General features: G+C 42.1%; 2 protein-coding genes across 2 annotated transcripts in view; both read right to left on the reverse strand.

Annotated features, from left to right (window-relative positions):
* The window catches only part of LOC131083596 (probable RNA-binding protein 46), a 28,086-nt gene extending 19,117 nt beyond the window's left edge, over positions 1-8,969 (reverse strand). Inside the window, exons 1-2 of the mRNA XM_058024425.1 lie at positions 8,416-8,969; positions 7,862-7,949 (exon numbers count right to left, since the gene is read on the reverse strand). Coding sequence (XP_057880408.1) covers positions 7,862-7,949; positions 8,416-8,958 — 631 coding nt within the window. The 5' untranslated portion in view covers positions 8,959-8,969. The remainder of the gene's footprint in view (positions 1-7,861; positions 7,950-8,415) is intronic.
* A 3,697-nt stretch (positions 8,970-12,666) lies between these two features.
* Positions 12,667-17,198, reverse strand: part of LOC131083494 (uncharacterized) — a 57,693-nt gene continuing 53,161 nt past the window's right edge. Inside the window, exons 19-20 of the mRNA XM_058024271.1 lie at positions 15,797-15,887; positions 12,667-14,855 (exon numbers count right to left, since the gene is read on the reverse strand). Coding sequence (XP_057880254.1) covers positions 14,781-14,855; positions 15,797-15,887 — 166 coding nt within the window. The 3' untranslated portion in view covers positions 12,667-14,780. The remainder of the gene's footprint in view (positions 14,856-15,796; positions 15,888-17,198) is intronic.

A 17,198-nucleotide genomic window follows, 5' to 3' on the forward strand; every position in this document is an offset into this window, starting at 1 on the left:
TAAGACTGTAAGTGGAAAAATGTACTGCAAATGATTATTTATTGTTCCCTGTAGTACAAGAAGGGGAGGGACAACAAATTTTTTAAAAAGTGCTTTTTCATATATCATAATTTGCCTTGCCATAGAGCCTTTCATTTTAGTTTATCAGGCTGATAAACTAAAAATGAAGTAAGGTACATTCACACAGGGTAAGAGTATTAAACGTGATGAAATGAATGAAAGCTCTAAAGCTGGAAGTTTGCAAATTGTAAACTTCTGAGAAAATATCAAGAATCCATCTGTACCTGTACCCTGTCCTCAAGTGTTCACTGTTACTCATCCATGGAGAATGATACTTTGCTGAACTGACTTCCACATGTTGCCAAGATCATTCCCAGTTTCCTCTGAGGGTAAAAATCTGGTCCTCATCTATAAGCTCGAGGTGCTCAAAGGTAGCAAAGTTATTAACAGTGTCTGCTTGTCTTGCTGCAGCTCTGGATTGAAAGTCCAGTTTTCCTAAATAATAATGGGAGTAGGTTTGCTCACAGAAAAAAAATCTCAAGCCACATGAAGGGAGCATTGCCTAGACCAACAGAACATTAGGTAGAAATAATGGTGGCAGTGCAAAACCATCTGTAGACAGCTAACTATAAAGATGTGAAAAACTACAAAGAAATAAAACAAAGCTGCAAAGTTTTTGATGTGTATGATTCTTCAAATCATAATTCTATGTAAAGTTCATTATTACTAGGGGTTCATTTCTGACCATAGTATTAAATTTTCACAGATTTTGAAGAAGTCAGGGAATTGGTGGCAATATTTCATATTTAATTTTGCTCTCCATGAAGACAGTAACAAAGCTCCTATTGGTTTTAGCTGGAGGAAACATAACCCAGTGATGCTGTTGTAGCAAGCCTGTAGTGCTACTTAATTATAAATGTAATGCTATAACTTTTAACTGTGCAGTCCTAATTATGCAAGGTTTTTAAAGGAATTTCTCTCATGGTTTTTTTAATTAGGGTCAAATATTTTTTGTAAAAATAGATATCTTGTTCACATCCCATGTTCCCCTCCTGCTCAGTTATATACTGAGCTCACAATTAATGTCACAACTCCACTGTCTTTCCCATAAGAACAGACTGTTGCAAGCACAGATTTGTATTTAATTGCAGCATTAAGTACTGTCTGTTAGAGAACTTTCAATGCAAACATTCCACAGAATGAAAAATGCAAACTAGAAAATTACTGAGGGAAAGTAACTTCTATAACTGGTTTGGGTGGATATTTTCAGCTTGCTAGTAAAAATCTCTTTGCAAGTCATAAAAACCTCATTATAATTTTGAAATACATTTCATGACTATGCACCAGCTCTACTGCCTGTACAGTTCTCAATGCTTTAATAGTCTTAGTTACTGGAATTGCTCAAAGACATCAGAAATAGAAATGCTCTGTTCCTTGCTGGAATTTCAGTTTATCAGCCAAGCAGAATTACTGCTTTCTCCAGGCAAGCTTTTGAAAAGACATTATACTGTGTCTACACCCTGTCTGTCAATACATGATGAAGTTGTCATTCTAAAATAGTTTCTTGTACACTGGAGTGGCTCTTTCTTGCATACAGTGCAACCAAACGTCCTTGCTGCCAGAAACTGGGAGTAGTAACTAAAAGAATACAAACAGCTGTCTTTACCATGCAGTCATCCCTGATAAATGACTGAGGTACTGGATGAAGAAATGTTATTTTTACCTATTTGTAAAGGTCATGTCCTAGTTTATTACACATTTGGACTTCCAGAGGAGCTGAGGTTTGTTTACATCCCAAGGTTGATGAAAAGATGAGTAATGGGTTGTAGTAACATGACTGTGGATATCACAGGCTACATCTTCATGTATACTTCAGGCCATTGCAACCTTCCACACTTGACAGTCTGAAATGATCTGCAGCCCTGTGTGAGACCTTCAGGCTCCTCTTCCAAAATTTGAAATACTTTGAAAAGGACTCCTGAGATACCGTCAGAGCTGCAATCTGTGTAACTCACCCAGGAATAAAATGAGGCTTGGGATGGAATTGAAACTGTCTGAAGTGTATCTGCATGATTCAGATCTCCTGCTTCAGGTGAGCAGGTATGACTGCAATGCAGGACAGGGTCACGAAATGGTATCTGCTCAGGCTCCAAAAGAGACAGAGCTGGGATAGATGGTGCTGTACTGAACAGTTCCCTCCCCCTAGGGCTAAGTGCACTGTTCCTTTTTTCACAGCCATGCTGTTTCTGGTTCTGGAGGCAACCAAGTCATCCTTGGCTCCCGGCTACGTACACAGTGCATTATCATGTCATTTAGACACTAAATGAAGCGGTTGAAACCAGGTGCCTCCCTTCTCCTTAATATTTACTTGGAGCTACCTACAATCCAGTCTGCAAATATAAATAGCAAGTTACTCTGTTTAATATCTAACCCTAATATTTCCAGCAGGAGTCTGGGAAACTCGTCATTATCTTCACACCCACATTTCTTCATTTTTTATTAGAACTAATTATTAATTTTTTTCCTTCCATGTAGTAGTAGCAGACCCACCCCTCCCTCTGTTCATGTGCAGTACTAAATGGCATTGTGCAGGTACTTTCTGCAAAACTACAAGGAACATGGGTGCAAATCTCAGCCTATGCACAAGCAGAAGGTGGCTTGGCAAGTTAAGCAGAGCATTACCTTTCATTTGAATGTATTCTTAATTCCATACTATAGTATGCCTTCTTAGCCTCACAGAGCTCTGGTTTCACAAGCACAGAAAATGCCTTGTGGGGAGGAACCATGCATTTTATTTATTAGGTATGTCCAATGCAAAAAAACCTACAACTTTATGCAAATATCAACCAAGTCCTGGAAGCAGCCAGAAATCAGAGATGATTATTTTCATGGTTATAGAAATAGGAAAGAGTTAAAAAAGAGGCACTGTAGCCAATAGTTTGGGAGGTACAGCAGGTTATCTGCTTTAATTAAGAGGATTTGTTACAATGAAAGCAACAGTGCAGTAAAGAAGCAGACCTCTGATCTAACATAATAGTCTCTCCCTTATTTTTTACCTGAAAATGTTATGAATGACTTCCAGAAATGTCCCAGGCTTAGCAGTTTCTGACTGCATCTAGAGATCTGTTTCCCATTCTGAACATCATGGGGGCCAACAGAGAAGTGACACCCTGCTTTGGGGATCCCAGAGGAGCCTGTTCCAACACAGAGTGGACAAAGAACCATTTTGCCCTTCTAACTCAGTCACAGGTGTTGCCTGAGTTGTTAAAAAAAGAAAAAAAAATCAGTAATCACTGTTGTAACGATGAGACCAAAATTTTAAAAAAGTGAAGGGTAGCCACCCCATTTTAAGGGAAGGTAAGTTAATCCTTTTAATCTCTGTTCTATCATGCAACCCCCGTGCAAACCTTCTAAACTCCAGCTGGGCACAGGAAGGCAGACACAACAATGTGCCCTACATCTGAGTCTTCAGGCACGCGCTTCTGCATTCACCACACTTAATATGCCCTGCCCTTGCAAGTAAAATAAACCTGCATTATCTACCTGCCACATTCCCACTGCTTTGATCAGACCAGGCACCAAGTTGTAGGTGTTGTGATATAGTTGTTGGGGACTGTGCAGCTCATTTGCTCCGAATCACACTAGCACAGAGCAGTCACCAACAGTTTTGCAGTTTACAGACACACAATACAGAAGAGGCAACTTCTGAAACAAAAGCTACACAGCTAAACAAAGTTCTCTTATTTAAAGGGAAAACTTAAAAACACTACAGAAAGTCTAACAGAAAGTTTTCTACCCTGTGAGACACAGAAGCAGTAACTCCAATTCCCCGGTTTAGTGACGGACAGAACTGTGGCACTGGAATCAATGTAATTCTGACTTAAGCCTCCTAAAGGTTTCCCAACTTGCCCCCCTTCTCCCACAGTCTCTCAGCTCAGGACCATATCCTAAATGTTTTCTTGACTTCCGAACTGAAGCTACATCACACAAGACACCAGAAATTATGCCTTTAAAAGCTTTCAAATACTTGTAGTGTTCCATTCCTGCAGGAGAGGAGATTGTTTATTCTACCAGCACAATGCTCTGAAAGATTTTTGTAAGGCTGACAAGAAACTGGAATGCACTACAGCAAAGAGCTTCAAAACTACTAAGCGTTTCTGTCTTCACTTCTCATTGGAAAGCTCATTCATGACAGTTAAGTACTCAGGTGAATCAAGTCCAAAGCTATTACAAAGCATAATGAGGAGATGCTCCGAGTCACCCGAGAACTTCAATTTCAGTGGATAAAGGAGATGCTAACTAATGACTGTCTAACATAGTTCTGTATCATCCAGTGGTATGTGATGATTTATTTAATGTGAGAACATGCAACAAGTAATACAGCACCACATAATTTCTAGAGATCACAGTTCTTATGTTTCTTGTTGCTGCATTTTGCATTCTAAAACCTGTCTGGACGATGTCAAGTCACACACAAGTTTAATTCCCTCTTCCCTACCCCCTCAGCCTTTAACAAGTATTACTATGATTTTGTTTTCATTAAAAGCCTCAACAGTATTTATATGTAGCATTCTCCTTCAGCACAGGAGAATGCAGAGTGAAATCAAGCAGCAGATGACTGTTCACCACAGAATGAGTAATCATTTATGTTCCAAACTAAAATAAATGTAACAGAAAACCAGAAAGCACAATGTTCTAATGTCTTCATTTAGTAACTTACCTTTTTTGTTCATTTCTTTTAAACAAGGATTTTCTAAAAACATTTTGAACCTTACTAATTTTATTTTTGTTTTCCTTGGAAAGCCTGAAGTGAAACATCTATCCTTTAACCCTGATGTCTTCACTACTTGCCTTTTCCAGTGGCACAGAAATACTCCTTCACTCCTCACACTCCTTCATTACATATTCTGGTTTAACCACACAGCTTTTCAAAACAGTCTCGACTATAATGAGCTGTGGCTCTGGATTTACACTCCCCATCACCATCACTTACAGTTACCGATGAACAATTTCACTTCTAAGCACACACATTTCCCCAACAGCTGAACTGCTCCACAGTTTTCTGTGTTTTTCTTATTATAACTAGCTTCTTCATTTCAATGGCATCACAGTTGAGCTCAAGTCTGAAATGCAATGCTCCAGCTAGTGCTTATTTTTACTCAAGTAATTACAGAAAAAAAAGTTGACACTGACATTTACCAAAATATTTCAGAGCACAAACACCACCCGCTGAGCTGAACACGAAAATTCATGCCTGCTAGTCTTGTTTTTCTCCTCACAGTATGACTGATTTGACTCATGCCTGACTTTAACAAAATTTCCAGATCTTTGCTAGAGCTACAGCTGGTAGGAAAGATGCCTAAACATGCAGCTGAATTTCTGCTCCTATGCCATTATTACTTGTCTTTGATGAAAGGATGCAGCAAGACATTCTAGACCATTTCATAACTTTAAAACTTTATATGCTGAAGGAAAATTCTCTACTAAAACATCTGAAAGCCTGCAAGGAACTGCTTTCATTTCTTTTGTAGACACCTATGAAAATCCCAGTTTAGTCAATCTGGATGCTTTTTTCTCCACAGTGTTAGCAGTGCAGGAGGACAGGTCCTTTGATACCGAAGCTAGAGCAGGAATATTTCTCTGCCTTCCAAGAGTCCCATGGTGTGATTCGGTTACTGGTCATGACCCTGTTGTTTATTGTATATGTGGATTGTAAGAATTACTGGAATTCTTATAAATCTCAATTAAATAAAAGGTAAAAGAAAAGCCCACCTGTAATCAGACACCATGTAACTGCATGTTAATGGCTTGTTCAGTGCCCTACCGGGATACCTTAGAGTAATGCTACAGCATTATACTCAATTTCAAGAGGTCAGTAGACATTTTTAAATGAATAAAATTTATGTAATTACAGTTATGACTACAGCTCATGCCTTATTCACAGCAAGTAAAAAAACCACATTGGGGTTTATGTAAATATTACTAATGCATGTGTAATGAAAAAGTAACTCATGTTAATTAAAAAACACCTTAATTTCAAAAGTTTACCAGAAACAGTTACAGTGAGCATTGCAATCTTTCAAAGCAGAATAGAAGTTGTTTACAAGGATCCAGCAGTAATTGATATCCAGCTGCTCGGAGCTGGGCTGCCGACTGAACATGTGAAAGCTGGGCTGAAATCCCCTATTTGATGGCAGCAGGAGTCATGCTGCTCTTTCCTAAGAGCTGGAATTTCACCCCAGTCTTTACATTCTTTGTCGAGAATGCTGGTGGAGCAGCCAGAAGATGATGATTAGAGAGTAGCTAAGTACACTCTCAGTTCTAAAAATCCAACCTTCAAGCATCTGTAAGGTCTAGGGGAAGGAGGAGGGGGTTTATAGCACAGTTAAAAGGAGTGTCTCTAAAAATGGGCAAGTGGCCATTTCAGCAACAGAGCTGATGGCAGGACACTGCACACCATTAGAAGAAGTAAGTCTGGGGTTGAGTCTTTAGTGAAGACACCATCATATTGGCCTTTAACTAGGAAGGAAGGCAAGCACAGCATGTGAACAAGTAAGCACACGTATGCACACAAGGCATTCCAGGAGCTGAACAATTTCTCTGCATACATAAAAAACCTTGCTAAGAAAAAAAAAAAAAAAAAAAGTAGCAAATGTTTTTAGCATTTAAATAGTTGCCTACATGAACTCGATTTCAAATCCAACTTCACACATTCTTGATAAACTGAAAGGCCTCAGCATTGAAGATGAAATGTTTCTAGCACCAGCTACTGCCTTGAAAGTGAATACTTACAAGAGATGAGTATAGGAAGACACGTTGTCTTTCACTGAGAAAATGTTTTAAGGCAATATCCAAAATGACAATACAGCCACCATAGAAACTGCTCCAAATGATCCCTGATACTTTACAGCACCTATGCAGGTTCCACTGCTGAGGAAAGATTGGAACTAAATTGGTGCCTCTCCTCCTCCTCCTCCCTGCCATGTGCCCTGGAATGCTGGAAATGTCCCAACATCTGTACATCACTAGTTGACATAAAGCAAGCAAATTTCTTCCTATAGCTCCTAAATCCCTCAGTAGCCATTTATATTAGCCACTATCACTGGCAGGGAAAGTGGTGAGGAATTGCCCTCTTTCCTTATCACTAACCCAATTAAAAAGTTGCTCAATAACGTAGCAAGTGTTTACACAATTAATGCAAATGACAGATTTCTGAACATTTCCCCAAAGGGAAACTAACTGGTCTGGCCAAATGTGCTCCCGCAGCACCCAGCTCAGGGTTGGTTTTTCTTCTTTGCTCTCAGAAAAGAGTCAATTTACTTGCATTTCCACCAAGGAGTATTTTAGGAATGGAGACAGTAATTTCTGAATATACACTATATCTATAAAAGGAAGAGGTAAGCAGTTTGTTCTCCATTTCCATAATTTTGTGGAACTCCATCATCCATTTTTATTAATAGTTATGGCACCCAGGTATGCAGCTAAACAACTGAAGAACATGAAGGATGTCATTAGAATCATTTTTGGCTAATGATAAGGAGCAGAACTGCATCGCAACCCTACTTTTTCCATGATTTAAAGGTGTGTTAAAATGTACCGAGATTTTCAGGAAATCTGTTATTTGGCTTACACAGTAAGCTATGCCTTATGCACCGTGTTCTAGACAAAGTTGTATTTTAAAATGGTGCACAAAGTTAAGAAACTTTACATGATGCCAGTGAGTAATGTGTGCTTTCATAAATACAGTAGTATACATCCTATTTACAGACGCTGGATGGAAGACTCCAGGAAGGCTGTTAGCCAGCCATCCACAGAAAAAAGGGAATGAAGATGGTGGGGAGTGTGGTGGAGGGTGCCACACCTAGGCAGACTATTGACGCTAGTCCCACAAGCACCGACGCGAGGACGCTCCTCTGGTCCCGAATAATCATCTTCACGGTCTCACAGAACTGGGAAAAAAAAAAAAAAATGGGCAAAAGATGAGATTGAAAGAGGAAAGCTTTGGCTGCAGAGCTGTCGATACCCACTCTCTCGGGACAGAGCAGCCTCAGCTCTCACACAGGTTCCCCGGAGGGAGGGGAAGAGCTGGACTGGCACCGCATCACCCCCAGCATCAGCCCCGGTACTGCCTGTGGCTCCGGCTAGAACCTGTAGCTTCAGAGCATTTTAGAAGCGTATTAATTGTTCTACTAATTCAGCTTCGCTTTTCTCGCCGCTTGAAGCCAGCTGAGGCCAGGCTCGCCCCGTCCCGAGCAGCTCGGCGCCGGCGGCACTGCCCGCTGCGGGCAGAGCGGCACCAGCGGCGGCCGGGCCGGCGGGCGGGACCGGCACCCCCGCCCGGGGCCCGGGGCCGGGCCGGCTGCGGGGAGCGGGGCCGCCGGGGGAAGGGCAGCGCCGCCGCTGGCCGGGCCGTACCTTGTCGGTCTGGAAGCTGACGGGGGCTCCGTATCGGCAGTAGGTGACGAAGTGCTCGCAGTTGTTCCAGAGCAGGCTGTAGGCCGTGGCGCCCACCAGCTTCTCCGCCCGGCGGGCCGCCTCCTCGCTGCCCAGCACCTGGTCCTCGAAGAGCCGGTCCATGTGGTTGACCAGGATGCTGCCGCCGTAGGCGAAGTCCTCCACCGTGTCCACCCGGACGCTGGCCGTCCTGGCGATGACGCCCAGGATAAGCCGCTTGTTGGTCACCACCTGCTGGATCTGCCGACGGTCGCCGGTGATGGAGGGCAGGATGTCGGGCATCAAGTGGGCGACGCGGTTCTCGCCCAGGTAAATGCCGAAGTGGATGAAGAGGGTGCGGGGCACCTCCAGCAGGTCTCCTCGCTTGAAGCAGCTGGTGTCGTAGTAGCCGGGCGCAGGCGGTGGCGTTTCCCGGCCGGAGCCCGCGGGCAATGGACGGATGTGGACGAGGAGCAGCAGCTTCTCCAGCAGCAGCGAGGCCGCTTGTGGCACCGGATTCTTCATGGTCGGCGGGGAAAGCCTCGGTACCTCCGAGCAGCTCCTGGCCCCCGGCACCGCTTTTCTAGGCTACCGGCGGGGCGGGGCGGGGCGGGCACCCGGGCCGGCCCACCGGGAGAGGGGCGTGTGGGGAGCGCCCGCCCCGAGGACCGGCGGGCTTCACTGGCGGGCGCGGCGGGCACCCTCAGCCGGCCCGGCGTCCCTCGGGGACTGGGGATGGCGCGGTGCCCGCAGCCTGGAGCCACCCGCAGCTCCGCCCCGTCTACGGCCCGCGCTGCCCAGGTAGAAGTGCACGGAAAAGTGCGGGTAAAGCCCTTCACCCGCCCCGGGGAGAGCAGCGAGGGGCTCCCGGGACCACAGCCGCTCCGTGCACCTTCCCCCGCCGGCTGAGGGGCTCCGGGTGCCTGCCCCGGCCGTCGCGGGGGACAAGCGGCGACCGGATCGGATCGGCGGGGCCGGACGGGCGGCCGCGGTGCTCGCACGGCGGCGGGACGGGGGAGGGAGCGTCTGCCTTTCCTGAAAGGAAACGGGTCTCCGAGGATAGCGGCAAGTCACATTTATAAATGAACTCGCCCCAAAGGTCCGCCAGCTAAGAAAGAGTGGGAAACGGCGGAGCGGCATTCCCGTGCGTTCAGTTTCATGCTAATCCATTATGCAAATGGGTAAATCCTGGCAACGGAGCGCACAAAAGAGCAGCCCTGTCAGGTCAACAATGCCGCCAGATCGGGGCTCGGAAGTTTCAGTAACCAAGCAGGTTCCCGCCCCCTCGGGGATGGCGGGATGATGGATGGGACAGACATTCATTTTACCTGGAAGATGACAGGGCGCGGAGAGCGGCAGGGGAGGCGGCCGTGGCTGCAGCCTTTCACCGAGTCCCCGCCGCCGCGGCCCGGCCCGCTGCCATGGATCTTTGTTCGTGCCGCTGCCGCTCCGGCTGCAGGGGGGAGCTTTCGCCTCTGAGAAACGCGGAGCGGGTGGAGGGAGGGGGAAAGAGAATATGTGTGTAAGAATGCTGGAGAAGTTTGGTGGAGCACCTTCCTTTAAACTCGGGCAAACACTGCAACCTCAGGATGCCAAATACGAAACGGGGAAGCGGGAAGAGGAGCGATGGTGTGTAACAGCTTGGCAGCTCTCCACAGGCAAACCGCGTTGAAACAGTAGGTTATTTTTCTCTCCTCAGTCACTTCAAACTCTATGGAACACGAATGAGACCTCTAGACCACCCCAGAGCTGTACAAGCCCTTTAGTCACACCAGCAAAGAAGAGAGTGTTCACTATCCCTTTTCTTTCCATTAGCAAACAACTCTGGTATGATTTGGAAGGCAAAGGGGATACAAAGGACCCAGCAGGTGAGAGCCTTCTACCCTCACAGATTCTGAACCCAGGTTCAGGATCTTGTAAACATAAAAGTTTATTGATGTACCAAAAGCAAGTTTTCCCATTTCCTCAGTAAAGAAAATATTTCGGGGGAGGAGGTTACCTCACTACTTGTCAACAAAAGACAATGGCTGGTGCCCTTCTGTTTCCTCCTGCTTGGAGCAGAGAGCAGCTCCCTGGGAAGCTAAGACTACCCTCACCTTGCTTCATCTGCAAAGAAAGAGCCCCCCCACAAGCTCTTGTTCACAGGCCACAGTCCCAGCACTACTAACAGAGTGATCAGGCCTTTGGGATTTTCTCTGGAGTCTCAGCCAAATTTTTATGCAAGAGGCTTACCCCTCTCAAGTCCCCTACTTCAAATCACATCACTTACAAAAGAGAAAATACCTTTTAGATGTAGCTTATGATGCTTGTACAGGAACCCTGCAGATTAGCCACCAGACACACAATTATATAATTAAACCAAAGTATTTTCAAATCCAGCTGTTAAAAAACATCATTTTAAAGGTTTGAGGCTTTTGCTACTAGTAAATAAAAGTGGGGGAGAGGAGAAGGAGGAACTTCTCATTTTTAACTAGTGCATTTTTTTTTAATGGATGAGGGGAAAAGAAATTTAAACACCTCATTTTCATAAAGGGTGTCACCGATTTGGTGATGGTCACAGCAGGCAGCCCAGAGCTGGAGGCACAGAAGGTTGTCAGACTCCACAAAAAAGTCCTGGCACAGAAATATTCCTGTTTCCCTCCTGTGTGGATGAGCACCATTCCTGCCCTGCACTGCTGTCTCAAGACTCCCCCTCTCCCCTTCCCTAAAGCTGTCTAGGGAGTGTCTGGATGGTCTTTGCTGAAACAGGCGGTAGAGATGCTTCAGTCCTACAGCTCAGGTTTCTCTTCCCTGTCCAAAGGTAGGTAGAGGAATTCAATTAACTCCCTGGCAGATACAGACACTTCCCAATGGGATCTTTCACATGGAGGCAACCTTTGTTTATTTTCTTCATGCCAGTTAGCTTTAATCCCAAAATCACCAGGGTCCATTTCAAGTAAATCCAGAAAGGAAAGCAGGATGAAACTGAAGAAGTAGTAAGGTGAAAGGTGTGACACTTCTGCTGTGTAATTTCCTCATACCTCAGGGACTGAAGAGCTTCCTCTCTCCCTCCCCCCAGCCACTCACTCACTCACTGGCCCAGAAACCCCAGTGAACAAGCCCAAAAGGCATTACAGAACAGATGGGTCTGTGGAATCCACTCAGGTAATGAAAGCTTTGCCACTACCTTGCAACCGTTGTGAGCATTACTGCGTGCAAAGCACTTAGTACAACACATCAAAGTAATTCCCGAATTAAACCATTCAAATTCTTAAAAAGCAACCTGCAACCCAGCATGTTCTGTTTTCAAACCCAAGGGGCTGCACTTCTATTACTGTTAAACTTCTACAGTGCAATGTAAAGTATACTTACCATAATTTTGCATCTGAAAGGGGAAGAAAACAAGAAAACGTGTACTTTAATGGAAAAACATCTCTACTGGAGATGGCAAAACTAAAAATATACATTGTGCATCAAACACTGGCACATATTCTTAGGTGACTTTTGTATAATAGCTTTTGTACTTTAGTACACAAATTTAAGTGGGAAAATCACTCTGGAATATTAAATATAAACCCAAAACCACTGAGGAAGTATTTGTTTGGACTGTTAAGTGTCATGGAATAATTTAATGATAAAGGCTATGCTTTGAGAGTTAGGCTGAGATGCAGTAAGGGAGCTGTGAGAGGTAAGAATGCAGCCTTTGTTTAGTAGTGCAGATGAGCCAAAGTACAAAAACTTCAGTAAGAGGTGTAAGCCAGTTTCCATTACACTGAAACTCCTGTATTAGAAAGAACCTTATTTTATGCACTAGACATGACTATTTCCATCCTGCTCTCACAGCTAACACAGTAGGGAAAAGGCAGGAAAGGCGGGGAGTTGGAAGGGTATGTTCTTGCCTATATGAGGAACAGACTTGGTTTAACGAGCAGGCAAAATGAATTTTTTAACTTACTGAAGTTAGACCAATGCTGACTGCATACATGCTCACCTTTATGTGTATTTTACCAAACCTCTCTCAATTAGCTTTACTTTCAGATGATCTGGGACTGCTGAAATAAGCAGAGGTTCATGAATTCAAAACATGTTAAGATACTGAAGGAGAGTAACATCTTTGAATAGGGGTTTTTGGAGGACATAATTTGCAAGAAAAGTATCTGAAGAGCAAAGCCATTTTGGTTTAAGCTGGTGTGCCGAAAGAAATAATGGACAGAAAACATGTTTGTGAAGGATAGTTTAATAACATCCAAAAGGGCTACTCCAGAGATAAAAAATAACACCTTTGTATTCCAATATCCAATCCATTTGAACACTACCATTCCTTTCAGCAAATTACAGCTTCCATTACAGAGCTCTAAGTGACCAGCTCTCCAGTAAATCGTATTATTTACTTTTTTGGTTTTTATATTTAACAAAGATTAGGGACATAACAGAAAAAGTCTGAACCAAGAAGGGAACCAGCAAGACAATGCATGAAATTACAGGCAAGTGAAACAACTCCAAACAAAGAATTTCTAAACTAAGTATCACTCTCTTCCAGAAGAAGAAACCACATAAACAAGTAAAACAAATTTATACTTTATTAATGTTGACTTTTATTCAGAAACTTACTGCATACACATTTCCAGAGTCACTTAAGCAGCATATTGAGTGAACTGCAAAAATTTACTGTAGCCTTTTTATCCTTCTAGGTTTGCTACTGAGGTCTATCACTTTTTCTTTTTTACTTCTCTCAGTATGCTTCCAAATTATTAAGGAGAGTTTTCTAACAAACAATGACTGTAAACATCATAAAACCTGCATGCCATTTTCCCTTTGAAGTTATTAACTTTGCCTTTTTTCTGCAATGAAGTAATGACTCATTTTTTACAACCTGACAATCATGTTCTACACATGGACGGTACCCATGACTAGCTCAGGCAATAATTGTTTATATAGATAAAGCATTAATTTATGATGCTTTCAATTCAAATGAACAAAACCACAGAAAACGTGGGAACAATTCGCTGCATAGTCCTCATTAGCAAGCAAGAGGCTAGGAAATTAATAACAGTGATATACAGCACTGGAAATTTAGGAACTAACAGATAGGTTAGGTGACAATTTAAAAAGTACTTATTTCCATAGTTTTTTCTGCTATTAGTAATGTCTCATTTTGTCAGCACTAAGCAATTAATACAATCTCCTCAAAATAAACAGAAAGATTAATTTCTGAATATAAAATGCCTGAACACATGGAGTAGTATTTTTACAGCTTCTGCAGAGAAAATACATTCATCAGAATTTCCACCGTGCTATTGTCCCAGGAAATTTGATACAGATTTTTAAATCTTTTCTTAATGAGATGAAGAAGTTCAGAAGTATCCCAATTTGAACATGCTAATCATATTGTGCAGGAAGGGAGATGGAGAGGTGATAACTGGGAGTCAGAATAAAGACAGAGTACATACATTTAACATCGTTTTTCTTCACAGCAGAAGACACCTTTTTGTGGGAAGGGCAATGCAAATGACAGTCAAATAAACTTAATCCAGGCATTACTCTGCTGCACAAATCAAGGATTTAATAGCCCTGGAACAAAACCACCCACCCCTGCTTCACCCCTGCCAGGATTACACCACCACAAGAAGGAGTGAGCAGACAGACTCTCCTTTCCTCATCTTCAAATTTATTACCACACTAAGATCTGCAATTTACTACTACTCAGTGCTTTCAACTGAAGGATTAATTAGTAAAAGATATTGGAAAATGCAATAAAAAAGTCTGTCATTAACCAGACAAAGTGCTGGAAGTTTGGTGGATCACCACCAAAGGTCAGCATTTATGACCAGTCACTGTATAACAGTACCAATTATAACTTTTCTTTATTGCCCAGCAGGGAGAACTGTTCCCCAGTACCAGACAGTGCTGCCTTCCCAGCCGTGCAGAGCAGGCTGCCCAGCCTCACTCACTGCACAGGACACACACAGCTGACAGGACAGCAGTCCCAGTGGTTTCCAAATAAAGGATGAGAGAAGGAAAAGAGAGATGGACGGAACAGGAGGTAATTTCCATCTTGAAATAAAGATTATCTTGCCTTGTAATTAAATGTTATGTTGCAATTTGATTAATTCTATTTTTCAGGAAATAAATTGATTCTTCATCCACTGTATTATCTAGACAGGAAATGTTATCAGACACAGACAAAGCTATTAGTCTGGTATTACTCAAAACATTTGCCAATCTGTGCCATATAGCTAAACCTGTGAGAAATAACTCAAATTTCTACTCTTTAACTTTAGAAAAAAATTCTCATTCAAGAAGCCAGTTCTTGTTCATAACATGCTTTTATACCACTTAGTGTTAAAAGCATATATATTAAACACTTGTTATTCTATCAGTGATTTTAAATCAGGAACATTTTTAATCTGGAAATCCAACAGCATCTGTCCAAGTGCTTTACCCTGTAAGAAAAAAGAAACAAATCAACATTTTATTTTACTATCTAAACATACTATCTTTTAAAAGTTGTTTTTTTTTCCTAATGGTTTCATATGAGTGTTTTTCCTATAATCAGGGTGAGAATTCATTCTAAGTTTCTTGAGTTTTCAAGCATCCAAATTTGAATAGACTGAACAGTTTCTTCCATTTATTTGGTACCTACTGCTAAAATCAATTAATTTGGGGTTCAATTCTATCTATTCATACATAGCATCAGCTCACTTTGCGAGCAGTCTTCTTGACTATGCTGAGATTATACACACATGAGCATTTCTGAGCCTATGAGACAGCTATGTAAACCATAGCATTGCTCAGGATCTCATCTTCAGGTTTAGATATTTTAAATATTTAATACTCAGATTGTACATTTGCAAAAAAAATTCTTACTTTCAGATTCACATAAAATCATCAATACAAAAGACCTCATATCCATCTGCTTTTCATGTTTATACACATTATTTATCAGTATTTTAACTATAGAAGGGATAGGCTAAATGAGTTGTCCTACAGCATGGTTCCTGTATATACTTGGAAACAATCAGAACTGTCTAGTAAACCTGCATTTTTCAAAATGAGAAATAAGTTTCTGATATTAAATTCTGCAATTAGTTTATGATAAACTAATTTTGCTGGTGCATCAAAAAACTGGTGGTCTTTAAATCAGTACTGCTCTTTATGATGTGCTATCTTATTAGTGCACATCTTTTTCACCAAATATTCCAAATCTACTTTCCTATGTTGTTTTCAAACCTTACAAAATTAAATAAATAGTATCTATTAACAGGAAATTAAAAGGAAGTAGAATCAAAGCCAAACCTCACAGTTCCAGCCCAAAAGCTGGTTATGAAGACACCCATAAAAGATGACTTAAAGATGACATTAAAATGATGGCTTTGATACATGCCTGAGGGTCACTTCTTAGGGATGCTATACCACCACCACCAAGGGAATTCTTCAGAACAAAATTTAATCCATGGATTCCTGGTAACTCGTATCTGTAAAATAAAAACTGCACATTATTTGTCAGCAGATTTTGGAAGAAACACATATAGAAAAAAAAAAAAATAGCATGCAAAATTTTCATGCTTCTGATCACATCCCACTGCTGAGTCAAAGTCCAAAAAGTAACAAGATTAACACAAGGCCTTGCCTTCTTGTTCCTTTCTCTTACTCCAAATTACTACCCCTTAATAGTTTTAAAGCTGGACCATAAGGTAATAATTCTCCTCTATTCAAAAATCGCCGATTTCTAACAGGGTTGTTCCTAGAGTTCTTTCTGTGAGTTAAAGTTGCTATCTGAAAGCCAGAGGTTGAAGATCCAATATGAACTTGGATAACACAAGGGGCAAAAGAAAATATTTGTATTAGCTCCTAGTTCTGATACTGAAAAGTACAATCACTTAATTCCTGGAACTCACTTTTGCTAACAAATGCTGCCAGCTAATTGGAAAGACACCCTCTTCATTACTGAGAAACCTCTGTGAGTCACTACATCAGCTCTTACGACAAACAGATAACTTTATGGCAAATTCAAATCAGAGCTTTCCTGGAGCCATGCACTTTGTTCAGATAAAACTTTATTTTAGTGTGACAGACCTATGTTTCTGTTCCATCACCACTGTAAGCATTTTTCCATCCTTGCTTTTGACTGGTGCAGTTCCAATTTGGAAACTTCCATAGCAGTTTGGCAAATGGCTCTGTGGTTTCCTATTGTTTCAAATTCCATAAATAGGTCTACAGTATATTTCCATTTGCCTCTCCTTGCAGTGTTTTGCCATCTTCTTTCTATTGTTGGTTTTCTTTGGTTTTGCTTTCCTTCAATATTTTCTTCATCCAAGTACCTGACAGCTTTGCTTTAATTCCATAGGAAAGAATTTAAATCAGAACATCATCAAGCCATGAGGCATTAACAAAGATGATACCCAATTTAAATCCCGCTTCCTCCAACATCACTTACTTTGCTTTAGTCACCTACCCGATTTTCATTTGTTTGGGACAGATTCTTTACATCTTTCCCCTAAAAGAGGCACAATTTCTTGCAGTGCTCTTACACTGCTGATTTTATCACTTTGAGGTTTATCTCTTTCAGCTCCTTTTGAGCACTGGGAAAACCATGGCTGTTGCTGGTGCTCACAGCCCTGTCTGCCCTTTTATCTTGGGCATATGACCTAAACCTCTCATAGAAAGAGATGATTCTGCTGAGCAGCCTGGCAATCACTTCAGTTCTTGCTGTAGAAAGCAAGAAGTCAGAGTGTCCATGTCTGTCTCCCAGGCAAAAAGTTTCAATGAGTTCCTTTAACTTTTTC

The sequence above is a fragment of the Melospiza georgiana genome, chromosome 5 (assembly GCF_028018845.1).
Source record: "Melospiza georgiana isolate bMelGeo1 chromosome 5, bMelGeo1.pri, whole genome shotgun sequence".
NCBI lineage: Eukaryota > Metazoa > Chordata > Aves > Passeriformes > Passerellidae > Melospiza > Melospiza georgiana.